Source organism: Scleropages formosus, chromosome 6 (genome assembly GCF_900964775.1).
Source record: "Scleropages formosus chromosome 6, fSclFor1.1, whole genome shotgun sequence".
NCBI classification, from domain to species: domain Eukaryota; kingdom Metazoa; phylum Chordata; class Actinopteri; order Osteoglossiformes; family Osteoglossidae; genus Scleropages; species Scleropages formosus.
Genome location: NC_041811.1, coordinates 19,170,247 through 19,188,618, shown reverse-complemented (window position 1 = coordinate 19,188,618; position 18,372 = coordinate 19,170,247). Strand labels below are relative to the sequence as shown.

Genomic DNA, 18,372 nt, shown 5'->3' with positions numbered 1-18,372 from the left:
AGAAAGTCTGGATTTTGGACTCCTTAGTGTGACAGCCCAGAGGTACAGCAATACCGGACTCTTGCTGCGGTGTAGAGAATGCTCGAATCCTGTTCTTATTGCGGTGCTGATCCTTTTATCACACTGTAGACCAGAAACAAAAAAAATTCATGATGCACTCTACCTCCAAAATTAGCTTTCTGATCTGTTATCAAAGGATCAGTTCCTTCTGCCAAAAGATAGACTTTACATTTTCGTTGTTATTATTTATTCCCTTACCAGGAGCTGACTAACCTAAGCATTTAGATTACGGTAGCTGGAAACCTTACCAAAGGTATGTTAAGTGCTAACCCTTACTCAAGGGTACTGGAGGAGCTGAACCTGCAACCTTTTAACCGCAAATCAGAACTCTTAAGCGCTGCCGCCTTATCTTTCCTTCCGCAAGGCATTTTCCGACGAGAGCAGTCCTTCGATGTGAAGTCCTGCAATAAGACCACCTATTTCAGAACACAGACAAAAGCACAAACGGCAGGTTGTCATTTAGATCACCATCACCCTGAGATAACCGCCAGACTTTTCATGCCCTGGAACACATTTCTCTCCATGGATCTTTGTTCTTTTTCTTTTCTCAAAGGAACACTTTTGCTCTAAGCTGCTGTTTTTGTTTATGTTCCGTTTCTCTCTGGCTGCAATGCAAGCATTGTGATTTGATGATGATTTGCTACAGGCTAGCGTGACAGACCTCTAATTACGAGTTTGCGTTGACGACTTTGGCCTGCACAAAATCACTCGCTTCTCCCTCCCTCCCTTCCGTCCCGCTTGTGTAGAAAGAGCGCTCTGGCTGACGGCGGTTCAGAATCTGCCCCTTCGTGTCAAAACATCCTAGTGTTTGTTCTTCCACGTGCACGACGCTGCACGGTTGCTCCAAGCCCACTGAGAATCTCTGGGTTATACTGTCACAAAGGTCAGACACAGTATATACAGTATCATGCTGCCGAACGGAGGAAACTGAGTCCGGCTGCCGAGTACAAACACTCTTACCAATTCACTCCAAATCTTTTCTCTCATCACGCCTGCATAGAGATGACACAGCACTCATACACATACACTTTAAGGGGAAAACCCTGCAGGCAGTACAGCTTTCATTTATTCATTTAGCAGGTGACTTTGTAACACTTATCTTCGAAGAGACTTCCGGTGAACGCTCCAGATACGCTACCGACAATGATTCACTAATCTATACACCAGTGAAACGCACTTTCTCGCATACATGACAGGCAACTTACTCACCGATTCACTTTGGATTGTGGGAGGAAACCAGAGCACCCGGCAAACACAAGGAGAACACGCAAACTCCACGCAGACTGAGCAGGGATCGAACCCACGTCCTCTCACACCATCCAGGTGCTGTGAGACAACAGCGCTGCGCCACCGCGCCACTCACAGTGAAAACACATAACCCTTTAGAAAATATTTTTTTTCAGTTGAAATGTAACAATGTAGTGTCAAAGTATGTTCAGGTGTACCGCTATTCTCTATGACAACGGCTGCTGCGAAAATCCCTCCTTTTTATCATTGTATTGTGTGTATTTCAAACTCATTTTTCCCATCAAACAGAAAGGCAAGTGTATTCCCTCAGCTCTGGTGAGAGGCACAAATTGTTAGACTGTACGGCGCAATGGGAAGCAGACAGCGGATAGGGTAACTCAAATGGCACCACAGTAGCAGTTCCCAGTTTTCCTCCTATAAAACTTCCAACACACTTGGGCTTCATGGCAGGGCAGAGGTGGTTGCGCCCACTGAGGCCAAGGGAAGGTGCGGCGGCGTGACCGAGTGAGCGACAGGAGAAGCCCTTTGTCGCGTCCATCAGGCCATGGGCGGACCTTGGTCCCGCGGAGCCCTTTCCCTCCAAGGCTGAGACCAGCCTGGCTCGTGTCCAGTCAAAGGGCCTGGAGAATAGCGCGTGGCCCAGCACAAAGAGGAAACAGTTGTTGTGGCTGTGTAGGGGGAGTGGGGGTTCACGGTGGGCTACGTGCCAGGGAGTTCAGGAGCATACGTTGGCTGCTCCGTCCTACTCGAAAGGCTCCTCTTCCAAGAAGGGGGCAGCTGCACCGCGACCGCCTGTGACCCAATCTGTGTTAGAGCAGGTGCTCCCCAAGCACCCAAGGGACAGGGGTTCGAGTCGGAGCGTGACGCTGACAGGGAATGCGGAAAAAAGTTATGTATGTAACGCTACAGCCAAGCAGGGAAGGACTCTAATTGCTTATTCATTATTTACTTATGGGTACCTATTTAACAGTTCAGCTAAAAGGTATGTTTCGAATATGTGGTCAAAATACATTCCTTTCTTTAAATATAATGGTAGTCCTTGAGTTACGACATATGAGACTTATGATGAAACAGACCTATGACGGTCGTCCTTTTAGCCTTATATTATTTTTGCCACGCCCATGCCATCGCAAGGATAGGATACACCTGGACCAAGCAAGATAAAAGGGAGAAGTCTAACCGAGACAAATGCGGAACCTTGATTCGCCGACCCGACCAGCGTCCGTGCTTGCACAAACCTGCTCCTTACTCTCCTCCTCATCCCCTGTCCATAACCCGACGTCCTCTCCCGTGACCCCTTCCTTCCTGTGGTTTCTCGATCTGTGTTTTGACCCCTCGCCTGACTTCTTGACTACGATTTTGGATTGTCCATTAAACGAAGTTTGCCGTAGAAGACCCACGCCTGTCCCTGACCACGGTTTCTGTCTCACCCCGCCGACTCCGGAGTGCTCCGCAATTGGGTCCACCTCCAGCTCCCGGACGACATCATGGCAGAAGGTTCCGCCTCCGGAACGGACCTAGCGGAGATCCACCGCGTCAAGAAGGCGCTCGCCTCCCAAGGCCACCGTTTGGGATCGATGGAGCAAACCCTGAATAACCTCGCGGAAGCGTTCCAGTCCCTCGTCGGAACGATGCAGGAGCAAGGTATGCTCGTCGCGGCAAGTACCGCCCCCGCGGCCTCATCCAGACCAGAAAACCCGTCCGTAAGACCTCCGTCCCCCTTGTCCCAGTACCCACCGTCCCAAGACCCGCGTCTCCCGCCGCCGGCCCGCTTTGAAGGTGACTCCACATGCTACGCGGGATTTTTGATGCAGTGCGAACTCGTTTTTGCTAGCCTGCCTCAAGTTTACGGCACTAGCCTCAGCCGTATCACCTATATCACGTCCCTCCTTGCTGGCCGTGCGCTAGACTGGGCAACGGCCACTTGGGGGGTTAATTCACAGTCGACGTACGAAGAATTCAAGACACGGTTTCAAGCGGTGTTCGGGCTGCCCCCGTCAGATGACAGCCTGAATGAGAGTCTGTTCGAGATCAGACAGGGGGAACGAACAGTCGCCGACTACGCCATCGAGTTCCGCACCTTAGCTGCACGCAGTGACTGGGGCGGCTCCGCACTACTGGCCAGTTTCCGCCAGGGCTTAGACCCGCGCATACGGAAGGAAATGGCCTTCCGAGGAGACAAGTGGAGTCTGGACCAATTTATTGAAACGGCAATGGCCGTCGACAACGCAGTCCGTACCCACGAACCACGGCGCCGGGCCACTCCGGAACGAACCAGCCACGAGTACGGCCCTGCGGAGCCCATGCAGCTGGGTCGAGGACGACTGTCTCCCACGGAACGAAGGAGAAGGTTCCAAGAGGCCCTGTGCCTGTACTGGGGGGAACCCGGACACCGTCGTCTCCAGTGCCCTGTCCGTCCCAAGGCCCAGGTGAGTGGGTTTCGCCATTGTGACCGTTTGACGGTTCCCATTACCGTGTCGTGGGGAGGAGGTAACCTGTCCATCCATGCTTTGGTCGACTCGGGGGCAGCAGGCAGTTTTCTAGACTTTAATTTCGCCCAGCACCACAAGATTCCGGTAGAGAAATGTCCCCAGCGCCTGAAAATTAATGCGTTAGATGGACAACCCCTAGGCAAGGGATATGTGGACTTCCGGACAGCCCCTGTTCAGCTGGGGATCGGGGCGTGTCATCAGGAAACAATACAATTTTATCTGATCGCCACCCCTGAGGTTCCAGTGATATTGGGATTTCCCTGGGTAGTGTCTCATAACCCCGTTTTCAATTGGAGCACCGGAGACCTCACTTCGTGGGGGGCACAATGTGAAGGGAAATGCCTGAGGTTGCCTTGCAGGGCTACCTCCATTGAAGGAAATGAGTCGGCACAACCGGCACCGGTGCCCCCTGAATACCGAGAACTGGCTACAGTTTTCAGCCGCAGTAGGGCTGCTGAATTGCCTCCGCACCGCCCTTGGGACTGCGCGATCGATCTTTTTCCAGGTACCACGCCACCCCGTAGTCGAGTGTATCCCCTGGCCAGGCCCGAGCAGCGGGCGCTTCAGCAGTATATCACAGAGGCGCTCGCATCCGGCATCATCCGACCGTCTACTTCTCCTGCCTCTGCCGGGTTCTTTTTCATAGAGAAAAAGGATGGTGGACTGCGACCTTGCATCGATTATCGAGGCCTGAATAGCATCACGGTCAGGTATCCTCACCCAATGCCATTGATCACCGCGGCCCTAGAACAAGTCCGAGATGCAAGGTGGTTCACGAAATTAGACTTGAGGAGTGCATATAACCTGATCCGTATCCGGGAAGGGGATGAGTGGAAGACCGCGTTTAGCACTACCATGGGGCATTATGAGTACCGGGTCATGCCTTTTGGACTCGCCAATGCACCAAGTGTATTCCAGGCTTTCGTCAACCATGTGCTGGGGGACCTGGCGCTTTGTGGGGTGCTAGTATATCTGGATGATATTTTGATTTTTTCCAAAGACTTTAACCCCCACGTTCAGTTGGTTAGACGGGTATTGCAGCGGTTGCTACATAACCGTTTGTACGTAAAGCTGGAAAAATGTGAGTTCCACCAGCAGCAGATATCTTTCCTTGGGTTCATACTGACCCCGGAGGGGGTCGCCATGGATCCGAGGAAGGTACGTGCATTGCTAGACTGGCCGTGCCCGACCACTACCAAGGCCTTACAGCGATTCCTAGGGTTTGCCAACTTTTACCGCCGGTTTATCAGGAACTTCAGCTCGATCGCGGCCCCGCTCACCGCCTTAACAGCCAACAGATCCCCCAGACTCCCATGGAATCCCGGGGCTCAACAGGCTTTCGAGGAGCTCAAACGCCGCTTCACCTCTGCGCCCATCCTTCACCAACCGGATCCAGAGCTACCATTCCTCGTGGAAGTGGACGCCTCAGAAACGGGGGTGGGCGCCGTGCTCTCCCAACGCCAGGGTAAGCCAGAAAAACTGTACCCGTGTGCCTTCTTTTCCAGGAAATTGTCGCCCACAGAACGAAATTATGACATCGGGAATCTGGAGTTACTGGCTATGAAGCTGGCCTTGGACGAATGGCGACACTGGTTGGAAGGTGCAAAACACCCGTTTCTGGTACTAACCGATCATAAGAACCTCGAGTACCTGCAGAGCGCCAAACGTTTAAACTCCCGGCAGGCCAGGTGGGCGCTCTTTTTCGCTCGGTTTCACTTCACAGTGACCTACCGGCCGGGGACGAAGAATGCCAAAGCGGATGCTCTCTCGCGCCTACATGAAGAGAAACCAACCACCGATGAACCCGGGTACATCCTGCCCCGGACCTGCGTACTGGGGCCCGTGCTATGGGATGTCAACCGAGGGTTGCCCCCGGATCCGTCAACCGCACCGCCAGGAGGACCGGAAGGTAAGCAATATGTTCCCCCAGAGAGACGAAGGACGTTGCTCCAATGGGCCCACGATCACCCAGCGGCAGGTCACCCCGGCTTCAGCCGCACCCAAGAACAGCTGCAGAAACGATACTGGTGGCCATCCCTCAAGGAGGACGTGCACGACTATGTCCGGGCTTGCCCGGTATGCGCCCAAACAAAGGTGCCAACCCAGAAACCTGCAGGACTCCTACAACCCTTGCCCATCCCAAGACGCCCCTGGACCCACATAGCCCTCGACTTCTTGGTCGAGTTCCCCAGTTCTGAGGGTAAGACAACCATCCTGACCATCCTTGATCGCTTTTCGAAGGGCTGTCGCCTGGTCCCTTTACCGAAGTTACCCACGGCTCTCGAGACCGCCGAACTCCTCTTCCACCACGTGTTCCGGCTTTACGGTCTGCCCGAGGACATCGTCTCTGACCGAGGACCGCAGTTCACCTCACGGGTCTGGAAGGCCTTCTGGAAAAAGCTAGGGATAACGGTGAGTCTGACTTCTGGTTACCATCCCCAGGCCAACGGGCAAGTGGAGCGTCTACAACAAGACATTGGTCGATTCCTCCGTAGTTACTGTTTTCCCAATCCCCAGCTGTGGGTGAGGTACTTGCCCTGGGCAGAATACGCCCATAACGCCCTCACTCATTCGTCGACCGGACACTCTCCCTTTCAGTGTATTTTAGGATACCAACCACCCTTATTCCCGTGGCATCCGGAACCTAGTGACGTGCCTGCGGTGGAGGCCTGGCACAAGAACAGCCAGAAGGTATGGAAAACCGTACGCAAACATCTCCTCCGTCGCCGGTTGCAGTTGAAACGTCGGGAAGACAGACGACGATGACCGCTCTCCATCCTCCCTGGTCAGAGGGTCTGGTTATCCACCCGCGGCTTACAAGGGCCGTACATGTCCAAGAAACTTAGCCCTAGATACCTGGGACCCTTCAAAGTGCTAAAACGTGTTACTCCGGTCACCTATAAGCTGCAACTACCCCGGCACTTGCGTATACACCCCTCTTTTCATGTATCCTTCCTGAAGCCCGTGGCCACTGCCCTACATCAACCGCAGCCTGCACCTCCTCCGCCCATCGCCTTGCCCGACGGGAGGGGGCCAGCGTACATCGTAAAGGCACTCCTCGACTCCCGTCGCCGTGGGGGGACCCTTCAGTACCTTGTGGACTGGGAGGGCTATGGGCCGGAGGAGCGCAGTTGGGTGGCCGCCCGTGATGTATTGGACCCTGATCTTATCTCTGATTTCCACAGGGATCATCCTGGGCGGCCCGCTCCCCGGCCCCGAGGTCGCCCCCCGGGTCCCAGGGGAGCGTCTAGAGCCGCTCCTAGGAGGGGGGGTCATGCCACGCCCATGCCATCGCGAGGATAGGATACACCTGGACCAAGCAAGATAAAAGGGAGAAGTCTAACCGAGACAAATGCGGAACCTTGATTCGCCGACCCGACCAGCGTCCGTGCTTGCACAAACCTGCTCCTTACTCTCCTCCTCATCCCCTGTCCATAACCCGACGTCCTCTCCCGTGACCCCTTCCTTCCTGTGGTTTCTCGATCTGTGTTTTGACCCCTCGCCTGACTTCTTGACTACGATTTTGGATTGTCCATTAAACGAAGTTTGCCGTAGAAGACCCACGCCTGTCCCTGACCACGGTTTCTGTCTCACCCCGCCGACTCCGGAGTGCTCCGCAATTGGGTCCGCCTCCAGCTCCCGGACGACATCATGGCAATTTTAGAATCCTGACATTAGATTTTGTTTACAAAACTTTTCCGTTGTGATTCCCTTTCTCCTACTCTATTTTAAATGTCTAGCAAGCGGAAATGTCCATGTTCTGGTGGCTCTAAAAAAAAAAAAAAAAAAAAAAAAGAAGTGGAAGACAGTAGATTTACAAATGAAAGTGAAATAACAGTGCAGCATGAAAGTAAAATTACAAGACTGTACTGTATCTATATTGCTATTATTCAAGGTTGGTATTATTTTAATGAGAATAATGTATGACACTCATTAAAAAATATAACGAAGCCTTATTCTACAAGGTAGTATTACACACACACACAGTCTGGAATCGCTTGTCCCAAGCAGGGTCGCGGTGATCTGGAGCCTAACCCAGCAACACAGGGCATGTTGGAGGGGACACACCCAGGACGGGACGTCAGTCCATCACAAGGCACCTCAAGCAGGACTCGAAATCCAGACCCACCAGAGAGCAAGACCCAGCCAAGCCCCCTTTAATGCTTGTTAATTGTATATCTACAGTGGTGCTTGAAAGTTTGTGAACTCTAACATCCAATACCGCTGCATTGAAGCGTTGAAGCTGTTCTGTAAGGAGGAATGGTCTGAAATTCCTCCAAGCCAGTGTGCTGGACTGATCAACAGTTACTGAAAATGCTTAGTTACAGTTATTGCTGCACAAGGGGGGGGGGCGTCACACCAGTTACTGAAAGCAAAGGTTTCATACTTTTGCCACACACAGATATGTAACATTGGATAATTTTCCTCAGTAAATAAATGAACAAGTATAACGTTTTTGTCTCATTTGTTTGGTTCTCTTTGGCCAGTTTTAGGTAGTGCGCGAAAATCTGATGATGTTTTAGGTCACATTTATGCAGAAATAGAGAAAATTCTAAATGGTTCACAAACTTTCAAGCACCACTGTATCCTGATGGTTCATATAATACAGTATTGGTCGACTTACAACGGGTGATCGGTCACCAGAAAGGAACTCCAGTATATACTGAGAACCACTGGTATTATTATCTTTTGTATTAAATTGTAATTTTTAATACTTTTAATTTGTACATGATGTTAAATATGGTGCAGAATCTATAACCTGTCCAAGAATCATGCTTAGTCAGTGCAGTTCTATACTTTTTCCAGAACACTTTCAGGTGTGTGGAACTAGCAGAGCAAATCACCTGACTTGTGGTACAAGCATCCAAAGTTCATATTCCTTGTTTTCACATTGCTGCCCAAAACACAAAGAGAACGTTTGAAAGCTCATACCTGGCTCCAGTGACATCCACACCCACCATCAGCTGTCCGTTGAGCGACAGGAGCTCATCCCGCAGTTTGATCTCCCCACAGCGGGCGGCAGGACTCTTCTTTTTCACCTCCGTCACCCAGATGCAGCCCACATCAAGCACAGGCCCCTTGTCCCCCTTCCTGCGTCTCCTGCGGCCCCCTTTCTTCCGACCCTCCGGGTCCCCAAAGATGGGGATGTTCCCAAAGCTGAGGCCGAGCTCCTCATCATCCCCCTGGGCTTTGCGGAGGCAAACGGTGCACACCTCTGCATCCATGCCCTCCTGGACAGGATGTACAGCCGGTGTGCCCCTCTCCTCTTCCCCGAAGTTCAGCTGAATGTACTCCGCCAGCTTGCGGACAGCAGCCCGGCACATGGGAGCGCTGTCCTCACCATTGCTGCTCTCTGTAGCCTCCAGCAGGGGCAGAATGTTCAAGGCATTCTCCTGGGTGATGGGCATTGTCCTGGCTCTGGGGGTCCACGTAGGGAAGCAGTCGCATCACAGGCAAAGGAACCCCCCACCCAACTCACCTGAGCTGCCATCATCAATCCCTAGGAAGAGTAGGATGGTTGCGGGAGCCTGGGCTGCCGCCGTCATCTCCACGTGTGTTAAAACACTCTGTTAGGCTCAAACAAGCAGTCCAAGGCCATCCTGTCTTCTCGCCGTTAATGCTGCTGTGCGCCAGGGCTTCAGGTCATGGCCACGGAAGAAAAAAAAGGGCAGCCGCAGCAGCAGCAGCAGCAGCAGCAGCACTCTGGCAGCCAGCTCTGAGGCCTAGGAACGGAGCAGTAACGGAAGAACTCGGGCCATTAGCTGCTCACTTCTGAGGATTCCGGCCAAGCCGAAAGTGGAAAATATCAGCTCATTGTAAGAGGAGAGCAAGGCAATTCTTCCTCCAGTGCGTCAGGCAGCCACCTAAAGAGAAAACCATGAAAGCACCATGAGAGTAGCAGCAAGGGGGTGGGGATGGCAGTCCTTTTAGTATTAGTCAGTTTGCTTTATATTTCCAACTGTACACAAATCAGTGCGTGGGCACAAAACTTGCAGTCGCTTCTCACCACATGTGAGTGACAGGGGAATTGTCAAAGCCTTCGATGCCATTTCCCAACATAACAAGTAAAGATGAAGCAACAAAGCACGCCGGGCATAAAGTGTATGGTCACCGTCTGGGCAGATGGGTGCTTAGCTTGTGACCCGCAATAAAGGTTAGTACAGGCAGCACTCAGTGTCACAGTGACAGAACAAAAGCGGTAGGCTTGGCGGTAGAGGACATGGTTCACATCTGCCATTAGCCTGGGCTGGTCTTTATTTATGCTAGGGAGTGGGAAGGAGAGACCACATCTCTGCCATTTTCAGAGCAGCTGGGCCAACTCAGACTGCAGCTAAATGACTGCTTTAAGTTTTGTCCCAAAATAAACCAAATCATTCCACCCAAGCAGGCACAACTCCTCTTTATTTGAAAGAGAGTCATAGCCAACTGCCGCCTGGCTTGCAGACTGGTGAAGAACAATCTAATACTCAATAGTATATTGAATGAACACACTAATAAAGTGCAAGAAAATGATGGATACAACTGTCATGTTTTAAGAAGTAAAATGAGAGATAATTTGAAAACAAAAATGACGGGAACCTGAGTAAAAAAAAATACAGACTGAGAGAAACGTTGGATTGTCTAGTAACCGTCGCCATGTCCTTGCAGGAGTGTTTCACATTTTCTGTGCAATGCCCTCAGTCCTAACTCATAGCCTCAGTAAACGAGGATATCGTACGGCACTATTACTGTCAGCATCATTGCACTTCAGTGCTGGAGAGCAAAATGAAAGACAGAACGTTCGGCACGGCTGTATTTCTAAATCACCCTAACGGAAGCACCTACTGAATACCTTGTTGCACCGTCATCTTCACAAAGATGCTTCTTATATTTCGGATCTACGTAACAGTTGAAATCTTGTTTTTATTGTGCTTGTTGAGTTGTAATTCACACCAGAAACACTTTTTTTTTTTTGACAAAACTAGCAAAAATTTACACTTCAAAACTGTGACAACACCCCTCCCATGGCCACACACTGAGATGTTAAAAGTCTGAAGCTCTGAAGAATGAGAGGTAATCAAGCCAATAAACATCACTCTTCCTCCTCACAGTGTGAACAACAGGATTAAACTGAGCTTTCAGAAGGAGTCGCCGGAAACAGCGACTGACTTTCTCCCCGATGAGGAAAACATAATTTGTGTTTCGTACAATATGAAAAAAGACGGGCTTATTATTAAAAGGAAAAAAAAAAAAAAAACGTACTAAACTCTTAAAAAAGATTTTTTTGCTCACAATTGCTTGCTGTCCTTTATCGGGTATAGTAAAATCAGTAAAAGTGATTTAATAAGTGATGTACCTCCCATTGCAGCTGTCACAAATAGGACAACGCAGATTTTTTTTTTTAAATTTTAATTTTCCTAAGCCCACATCCAGTTAAACATTACTATGTGTGCGTAGGGTGCAAGCTGTGATGTAAATGGGATTTAAATGGCCACAGCATCATATGATCAAGGTTGCTTTATGTGGCATTCCACGTTTGGATACCCGGCTCTTGTCACAAGGGTACAACACAGAGTTCAGTAGTGGGTGAAGGTAGGTGGCCAGCGGTTCCTAGGGACACAAATATCTGTCAAACAGTGTGGAACTGGGAAACAATCAGATTAGGTGTACTTCTCCTTAGCAGCCTACATTACATTTTAACAGCGTGCTACAAGTGGCAGTCTGTGGGTTCTCCAAATGAAATAATGCATTGCAGGTGCAGGAGAGCTTTTTCTTTCGCCCTTCAAACGTATCACAATAGATCCTCATAAATAAGAAGTTATATATTTGTGGAGTTGGAGCGGGATGCTATCGTGCTGAAGCTTCTATGACCCCTTCCCCATTGTGGTCTTTGATGTCACTGCACAAGTGGACATGAAGTCACTTTCTCTGTAAGCGAAACAAAGCAAGGCTTCCGCCACGTGTGCCCCACAGCGATACAAAAGTAGTTATGCGTGTACAGAGCTGAGAGATAAAGCAGAAATGATCATCCAGCAGGGGAACTGAGGCACAGCATACTGTAGGTACTGTAGGCGTGAGGAGCTTGGGTCTGACAACAGGCCATCTGGAAGGGGACAGGAAACTATCAGCTCTTCTGTTTTACTTACTGGGGAGGCAAAGTTTAAATATGTCTTAAGTCCTTTTAACACAAGCACCCAACAAGGCAAATCTCAAAGGACAATCTAACCATCTGAGAAGCACAGAATAGAGTCACCTGACACACTGTAAAAAGCATTTAAAAATCTCTGAAAGTTTCCATGAAATACAACACTCAAACTATACCAAGCCAAGCCCTTGAGAAGGTCCAGGTGATTTCATAGCCAATGCTTCCTTTTTTGGGTAAAAGAACATAATGCTAAGAGCACTAACCCCTCACTGCATGTGAGTTTAGCTTCTGGGGAAGAAAAAAAAAAAAAAAGGATTTCCTAACTACACGGAAAATTTTTTTAAATTTTACATTGAAAATTGTCAGACAGCAAGCGGTAACTCAGAACCACAATGTCCTCACTAAAAAATATGGCTTTATTTCTCTACAGGATTACTTAATTATAACACTTAGATTTCTCCTTTTAGGCTACTTGAAAATAGCTTAAAGGAAACATTACGTGCATTTTTCATACTAGGAAAGAAAAGTTAAATATTTGCAGACAAAAAAAATCTGTTGCAAAAATTCATATTCATTTAATTATATTCCCTGTGAACTGTCAAGATCTTATTGTATTAGAGCTTAGAGTGCTTGCAACCTCGATATTTCTTCCTCATCTCTTCAGCGATCATTGTCTGCATAGAGTGTGCAGGGCTAACAGACTGAAAATAACGGTTTCTGTGTCATTTGAGGCTTTTCATCAGTGCCGTCCTCTTTCCACATCTCACAATGGACATGCAAATATTTATCATGCACAAGGCAGAACCCTTGATTGCAGTCTGCAGCCACTAGCTCTGCAACGTCAGATAACATTGTTTAGTTAATGAAAAACACAAATTAAACAAAAGTAAACAATATTGACTATAGTGAAATGTAAAATATAAATTTAAACTAGCGATGTTATCTGTGAATTTAACAAGAGGAAAGGGTACATGGGGCTCAAAACCGCTGCTTTAACGCTACCAGAAACTGGGGTGTGATGGTGTGGGGGACAAATGGCAAACACTTGGTCCCACCTCACACACGCAAACCCAAAGGGAGGAACCAGCAGCCGGTGATAACTCGGGCACAATCACACTAAGGTATCCAACTCACTGTCACTGGATTAAATGACGTCTTGGGAAAGACCCTCTCTTTGTTCCGACGTGGAGGATGCAGATGGTCCCACAGGGTACGCAATCTGTTTGGAGTCGGGATGCTAAACCAGACGCATGTCAGCTGGGGAGTGAAGATCTGGACACCATTGTTAGCAGCATGGTCGGAGGTACTGCCTAGAGCCTATGGGCACTCCAGGATGGCTTTATTCAGCCCTCTGTGATGTCTGTGTCAGTCTTGTTTGATGAAGGAGATGAAAATGTTCTTCCCATTCAAAATACGGCTGGAGAAAGGCAGGACAGCACAATAAAACGAAAGCAGAGCTATCCGAGGGAAACGCTGGCTCTGCAATCCATGAATTATACACAGGATCACATGCAGGACCGCAATGCAAAAACTGTACAAGTCATTCAGCAAATCAAATGTCTATCCAACGGTGTCCATACAATTACTTTGTTAAATATCATATCCCTGGGTGTTGGATTGTGCTGTTACACATGGCGTTTACATTTCTTGGCAGAAGTTAGGTCAGATAACAAGAAGAAGACTGACATAATGAAGACTGCACACAACTGTCCTTCACATAGTTCGCCATCTGTAAGTCATTATGAGCTCATGAACTTCAACTCTATATTTGGATGATTTTTTTCAACCACGGTACTCATTGTACAGCTGAATGTAACATATCTAAATACCAGAGCAGCTTAAGCTAGATGCCCCAACTCCACTTTAGAAGAAAAGAAAATACAGTATTATGAAAATATTAACTATTTCAGATTTTAATTCAATCAGGCCACCAAGTGAATCAGTGGTTACAACACATGATTGTAAAGCAAAGCCTAAGGACTTTAAATTCATGGCAAAGTAGGAAAGTCAACATTGTACAAGCAAGCCTAGTATACCTCCAATATTTGTGTGTCACTCCATTGAATACTATTGCTAATATTTTTGTTCCCCAACAACAAGTTGATATACCACTGATTTATAGCAAATTATATATATATATATATATATATATATATATATATATATATATATATATATATATAACTGTTTCATATGTTCCAACTAATATAAGTACACACACATTTTCAGAACCGCTCGTCCCATACAGGGTCGCGGGGAACCGGAGCCTACCCAGCAACACAGGGCGGAAGGCTGGAGCGGGAGGGGACACACCCAGGACGGGACGCCAATCTGTCGCAAGGCACCCCAAGCGGTACTCGAACCTCAGACCCATGGGAGAGCAGGACCTGGTCCAACCCACTGCGCCACCGCACCCCCCCTAATATAAGTAGTCTGATGAAATTTCACTACACATTTCATTAAAGAATGCATCTAATTTCATTCATCCATTCCTGTGTAGTAGCCACTGTTGAATAAGGACATATACTTGGCATCCCGTTCAAAACACAGCAACCTGAGGAATATCTTCTCAGCTACAGCACTTGCCAATCTCAATCATCGAAGATGCACGTTAAAGAGATTTACAACTGCTAAAGATTAACCTTAACAGGAGACAGCAAATCCAGACAAACAGCCAGTACTCACTAATGAAGACTTAAATTGTACCCTTATCCTATTACAAAAGATAGTTCTGCTGAAGAATCAATCCACAATGCTTATTCTTTATGCAGTGGGATGTCAACCATGGCACTCTATTCTAGTGTAACAATGACACATTGTCATACGTTGTCTTAAGCAATTTGTGCTGTAGGCCTGCAGTGGACTAAATCAGAGCACATAATTAAAATCCTGTGAAACACCCTTTAACTTATTATTTTCTTCCATCAACTAAGAAAACACGGTTTACAGTGCTAATAAAATCAGTATTTGTTTAAATCAGTAAAAGATGCCTAGAAGCCTTTACAATTTAGAAATATAGGGAAAGAAATATCTATATTATGTACACTATAAGGAGCAGTTTTGTTAGATCAGTAGATCTGCCCTAAAATTACAAAGCAATTCTATTGAAAGGGGGCAGTTAGGTATTTAGGAAAGGGTATCATTTCCCTGCTGCTTCAGGAACAGAATGTAGAAACTGAATGTGACACTGTTCGAAAAGTGATTTTAGTCTTCGAGAGAGAAGAAAAGACACGAACACTGATGACAGCAGTGGGTGGATGCTGCATAGTTCAGATCTCCATTAATCTCCTACTGTGAAAATGAAATAACCGCCTACAACCTGAGCAAAGACTTCAAGGATTCTGAGTATTCTGCGTAAAAATGGTCAGACTGGACTTTTAACGGTAGTCAAGTGACTGTCGAGAATGTATTTATGGCACCCAGTAATTTTCACTTTTCTGGTCTACCCAGCATACAGCCTATAAACTGTATTTGTATAGACTTTGGACTGAGCAGTGTATTACTGAAAGTGGTAGCAGGTTGTGCACCATATTCTAGGAAGCTCATGGCCATGTGTACAGACAGTCAGAGGTCCATGAAATTTCCACCAGTTTAAAAACAAAAAACTGAAGCGCTGAATTCCATCAGTAAGAAGTCCTTCAGCTGCAGCTCGGCATGGGGTCCGTTTGTTTCAGAAAGAAGGCAGGATAAATCCGCTGCAATATGCTATAACCTTATGGGATTGTCAGTAAACAGGGATGTCCCTTGGGGTATAAAATAAACATTGTTTCTTCAAGGACACAGCTCTATTCCACAGGGTTAATCTGAAGGAACCCTTTGCAGAAACCACAAAAAAAAGTGAAGGCCATCAAAAATTCATGCAGTATATCTCTCACACACACACACACACACACACACGCACACACACACACTGGCTGAAGCCGCTTGTCCCAAGCGGGGTCACGGCAAACCAAAGCCCAACCCGGCAACACAGGGCACAAGGCTGGATGGGGAGGGGACACACCCAGGACGGGACACCAGTCTATCACAAGGTATCCCAAGTGGGACTCAAACCCCAGACCCGGCAGAGAGCAGGACCCGGACAAATCCGCTGCGCCACCGCACCCCCCTCATGCTGTATATTTTTTTATATTACTGTAAGATCACACACATGAAATGAACAGATGTGTTTTGCTGCAATATCCAAACACAGACGTAGAGTGCAATGAGCAGAATGTACGTACAAGTGCACGGTGTAAAATCGGAAATAAAGTGCATGGATGGTACGGAGGACATGGATTAAGAGAGACACACGTAGTGTCCTTAGCGCAAGTGAAACTGTGTGGCATGAACGGAGTTAATACAAAGAGACAGAGCAGTGACTGGGGGGTACACAGGACCTGGACGGGATCCCAAAGAACTGGCATGGACAGGACAGGAGATCAGGGCTGGAACAGAAACACACTGGAACAGTAATGTGAGAAACAGGTCAGTGAGCAGGAATCGCTATAGAACCACAGGAAAACCCATTAAGGGTTGAACAAGAATCTGCAAACCAGTGATGTATCTTTACTCCCTTTTACAGGGCTGGGTACTGGTAATGGGGTTAACTGAAAACAGGTGCACTAGGTTAGTTACATCTATCACTGGAGGTGCCGCTAGTGAACACTGGGGATTTCACCCCCCAAGGTTATGACAACTACAACGACACAGAGCATAAGGCTGCAGCCAGTGTTGCCAAAACACTGCACTTAACTCCTCCAAAAGGAGAGATGAAATAAAGCAAGTATTGTCATATTTATATAAATATTTTTAACTTCTAAACTCAGACAAAAGATGGAAGCACACTATGCACTGGTAAAACTTTTAAAGTATAGCCTCCCGAGTGATGCACTAATAAAACTAACATGCCCCCCATGATGGGAACCCAAGTTCGGGTCCCTAACGTGTCACAGAGCTACATCTGGGGTAAGAGACTCCAGGGAACTAAAGTACAAATACAGTGAGAAGAACCTGGCATGGTCCCTGTGACCAAAAAAAGAAAAGAACACAAAAAAACTCTTGCTTGCTTCTAGCAGGTATTCGTAAACTGACAGTGGAAACAGGCACACCAAATGGCTCATGATGTTATCCATTTAAATGGGATGTCCTGTTGTCACGCGGAACCGAGGACGCCGGGATGGCTGAACCCAAGTGCAGGATCGTTCGTCTGGAATCAAGGGGTCAGGCAAATTCTCGTTGTCGGGGACAGGTGAAGGGTCAGTCGATTAGCAGTCAGAGTGAGAGCGAGGATCCATGGATGGGATCACGGGGCAAAGCGAAGGGTCGGTCGATCGGCGGTCAGAGTGAGAGCGAGGATCCAAGGATGGGGTCAGGGGATGAAGCGAAGGGTCGAAAACCGGAGAACGGATACTGGAAACAAGGGATGAGGAAGAGCAGGACATATCACAAGAGGACGGTTGTCTCAAATGAGATTCCGCAAGTGTACGGGAGCTGAGGAGGGTCTTCAGGTGCTTGATTGGTGTCAGGTGCTCTCGACTGAGGTGCGGGCATGGACGTGGCACCTGTATTCTACAGCAAACAAAAACTAAAAAGGTGGCTACCGGCAAGAAACATTAAAACAAAACGCATCTTTCCCCAAGCCATTTTCCACATAATGAACGAAATTCTAAACTTTTCATAGTAGGTAGAGTATAATAGCGTAAAACTGTAAAAACACTGTAATGGACATATTCATGTTCAGCACCAAGTACAGGGACTTGTGTCACTAAACAGGTCATGCAATAATACACAAGGAAAGATGTTCAACCCCTTGTGCCAAAATCTAGGGGGCTGGACACAAACCAACCACGCCACCAGTACTCCATCCCTTCCAAAACCTCACATGCCCCTCACCCCCCACTTTAAAAAAAATCTGCCCACATCATGGGCAAGCACCATCCTCCTCGCCGGGAGCCACCGCGAGCACTTCGTTGGGGTTGTCAAGTGGGCACCTTCCTTCGTTGATGTTTCACTGAATCGAGCCCACGACACCTCCAGAAGGCTCAACGGCGAGATCTGGTGTCCCAGACCCACCCCCCTCCATACCCGCAGTGCCATCCCGGCGACTCCACCCACCAAAGGACCTCCCACCCCGACCATACATTGACCACCAACAAACCAACGAACACACCACATCAACATATGGAGGTGACAACAAGACTCACCATCTGATGTTCACATAAGCGAGTACTCCCCGCTCAAGTGTGCTTCCCCCAAACATTCTGCTGCCTCCTCATCCACAACCACTGACTGGATCTTTCTGCTACCTCTGACAAGTTTTTAAATCGCTGCTCTTAACGACTGACCTCTAAAATCAAAATCCAACAGTAGCGACGTGGTTGATTTTACAACAAACCCTCTTGCACCAATCTCCACCGGTCTAATAACGCACTGTCAGTCTCGCTTCCTCACCTCACCGGCCAACTC

At 48.1% G+C, this 18,372-nt stretch overlaps 1 protein-coding gene across 1 annotated transcript in view; it reads right to left on the bottom strand.

Moving 5' to 3' along the window:
* The window catches only part of pdzd2 (PDZ domain containing 2), a 58,504-nt gene extending 49,296 nt beyond the window's left edge, over positions 1–9,208 (bottom strand). Inside the window, exon 1 of the mRNA XM_018736623.2 lies at positions 8,733–9,208. Coding sequence (XP_018592139.2) covers positions 8,733–9,208 — 476 coding nt within the window. The remainder of the gene's footprint in view (positions 1–8,732) is intronic.
* Between the last annotated feature and the right edge of the window lie 9,164 nt (positions 9,209–18,372).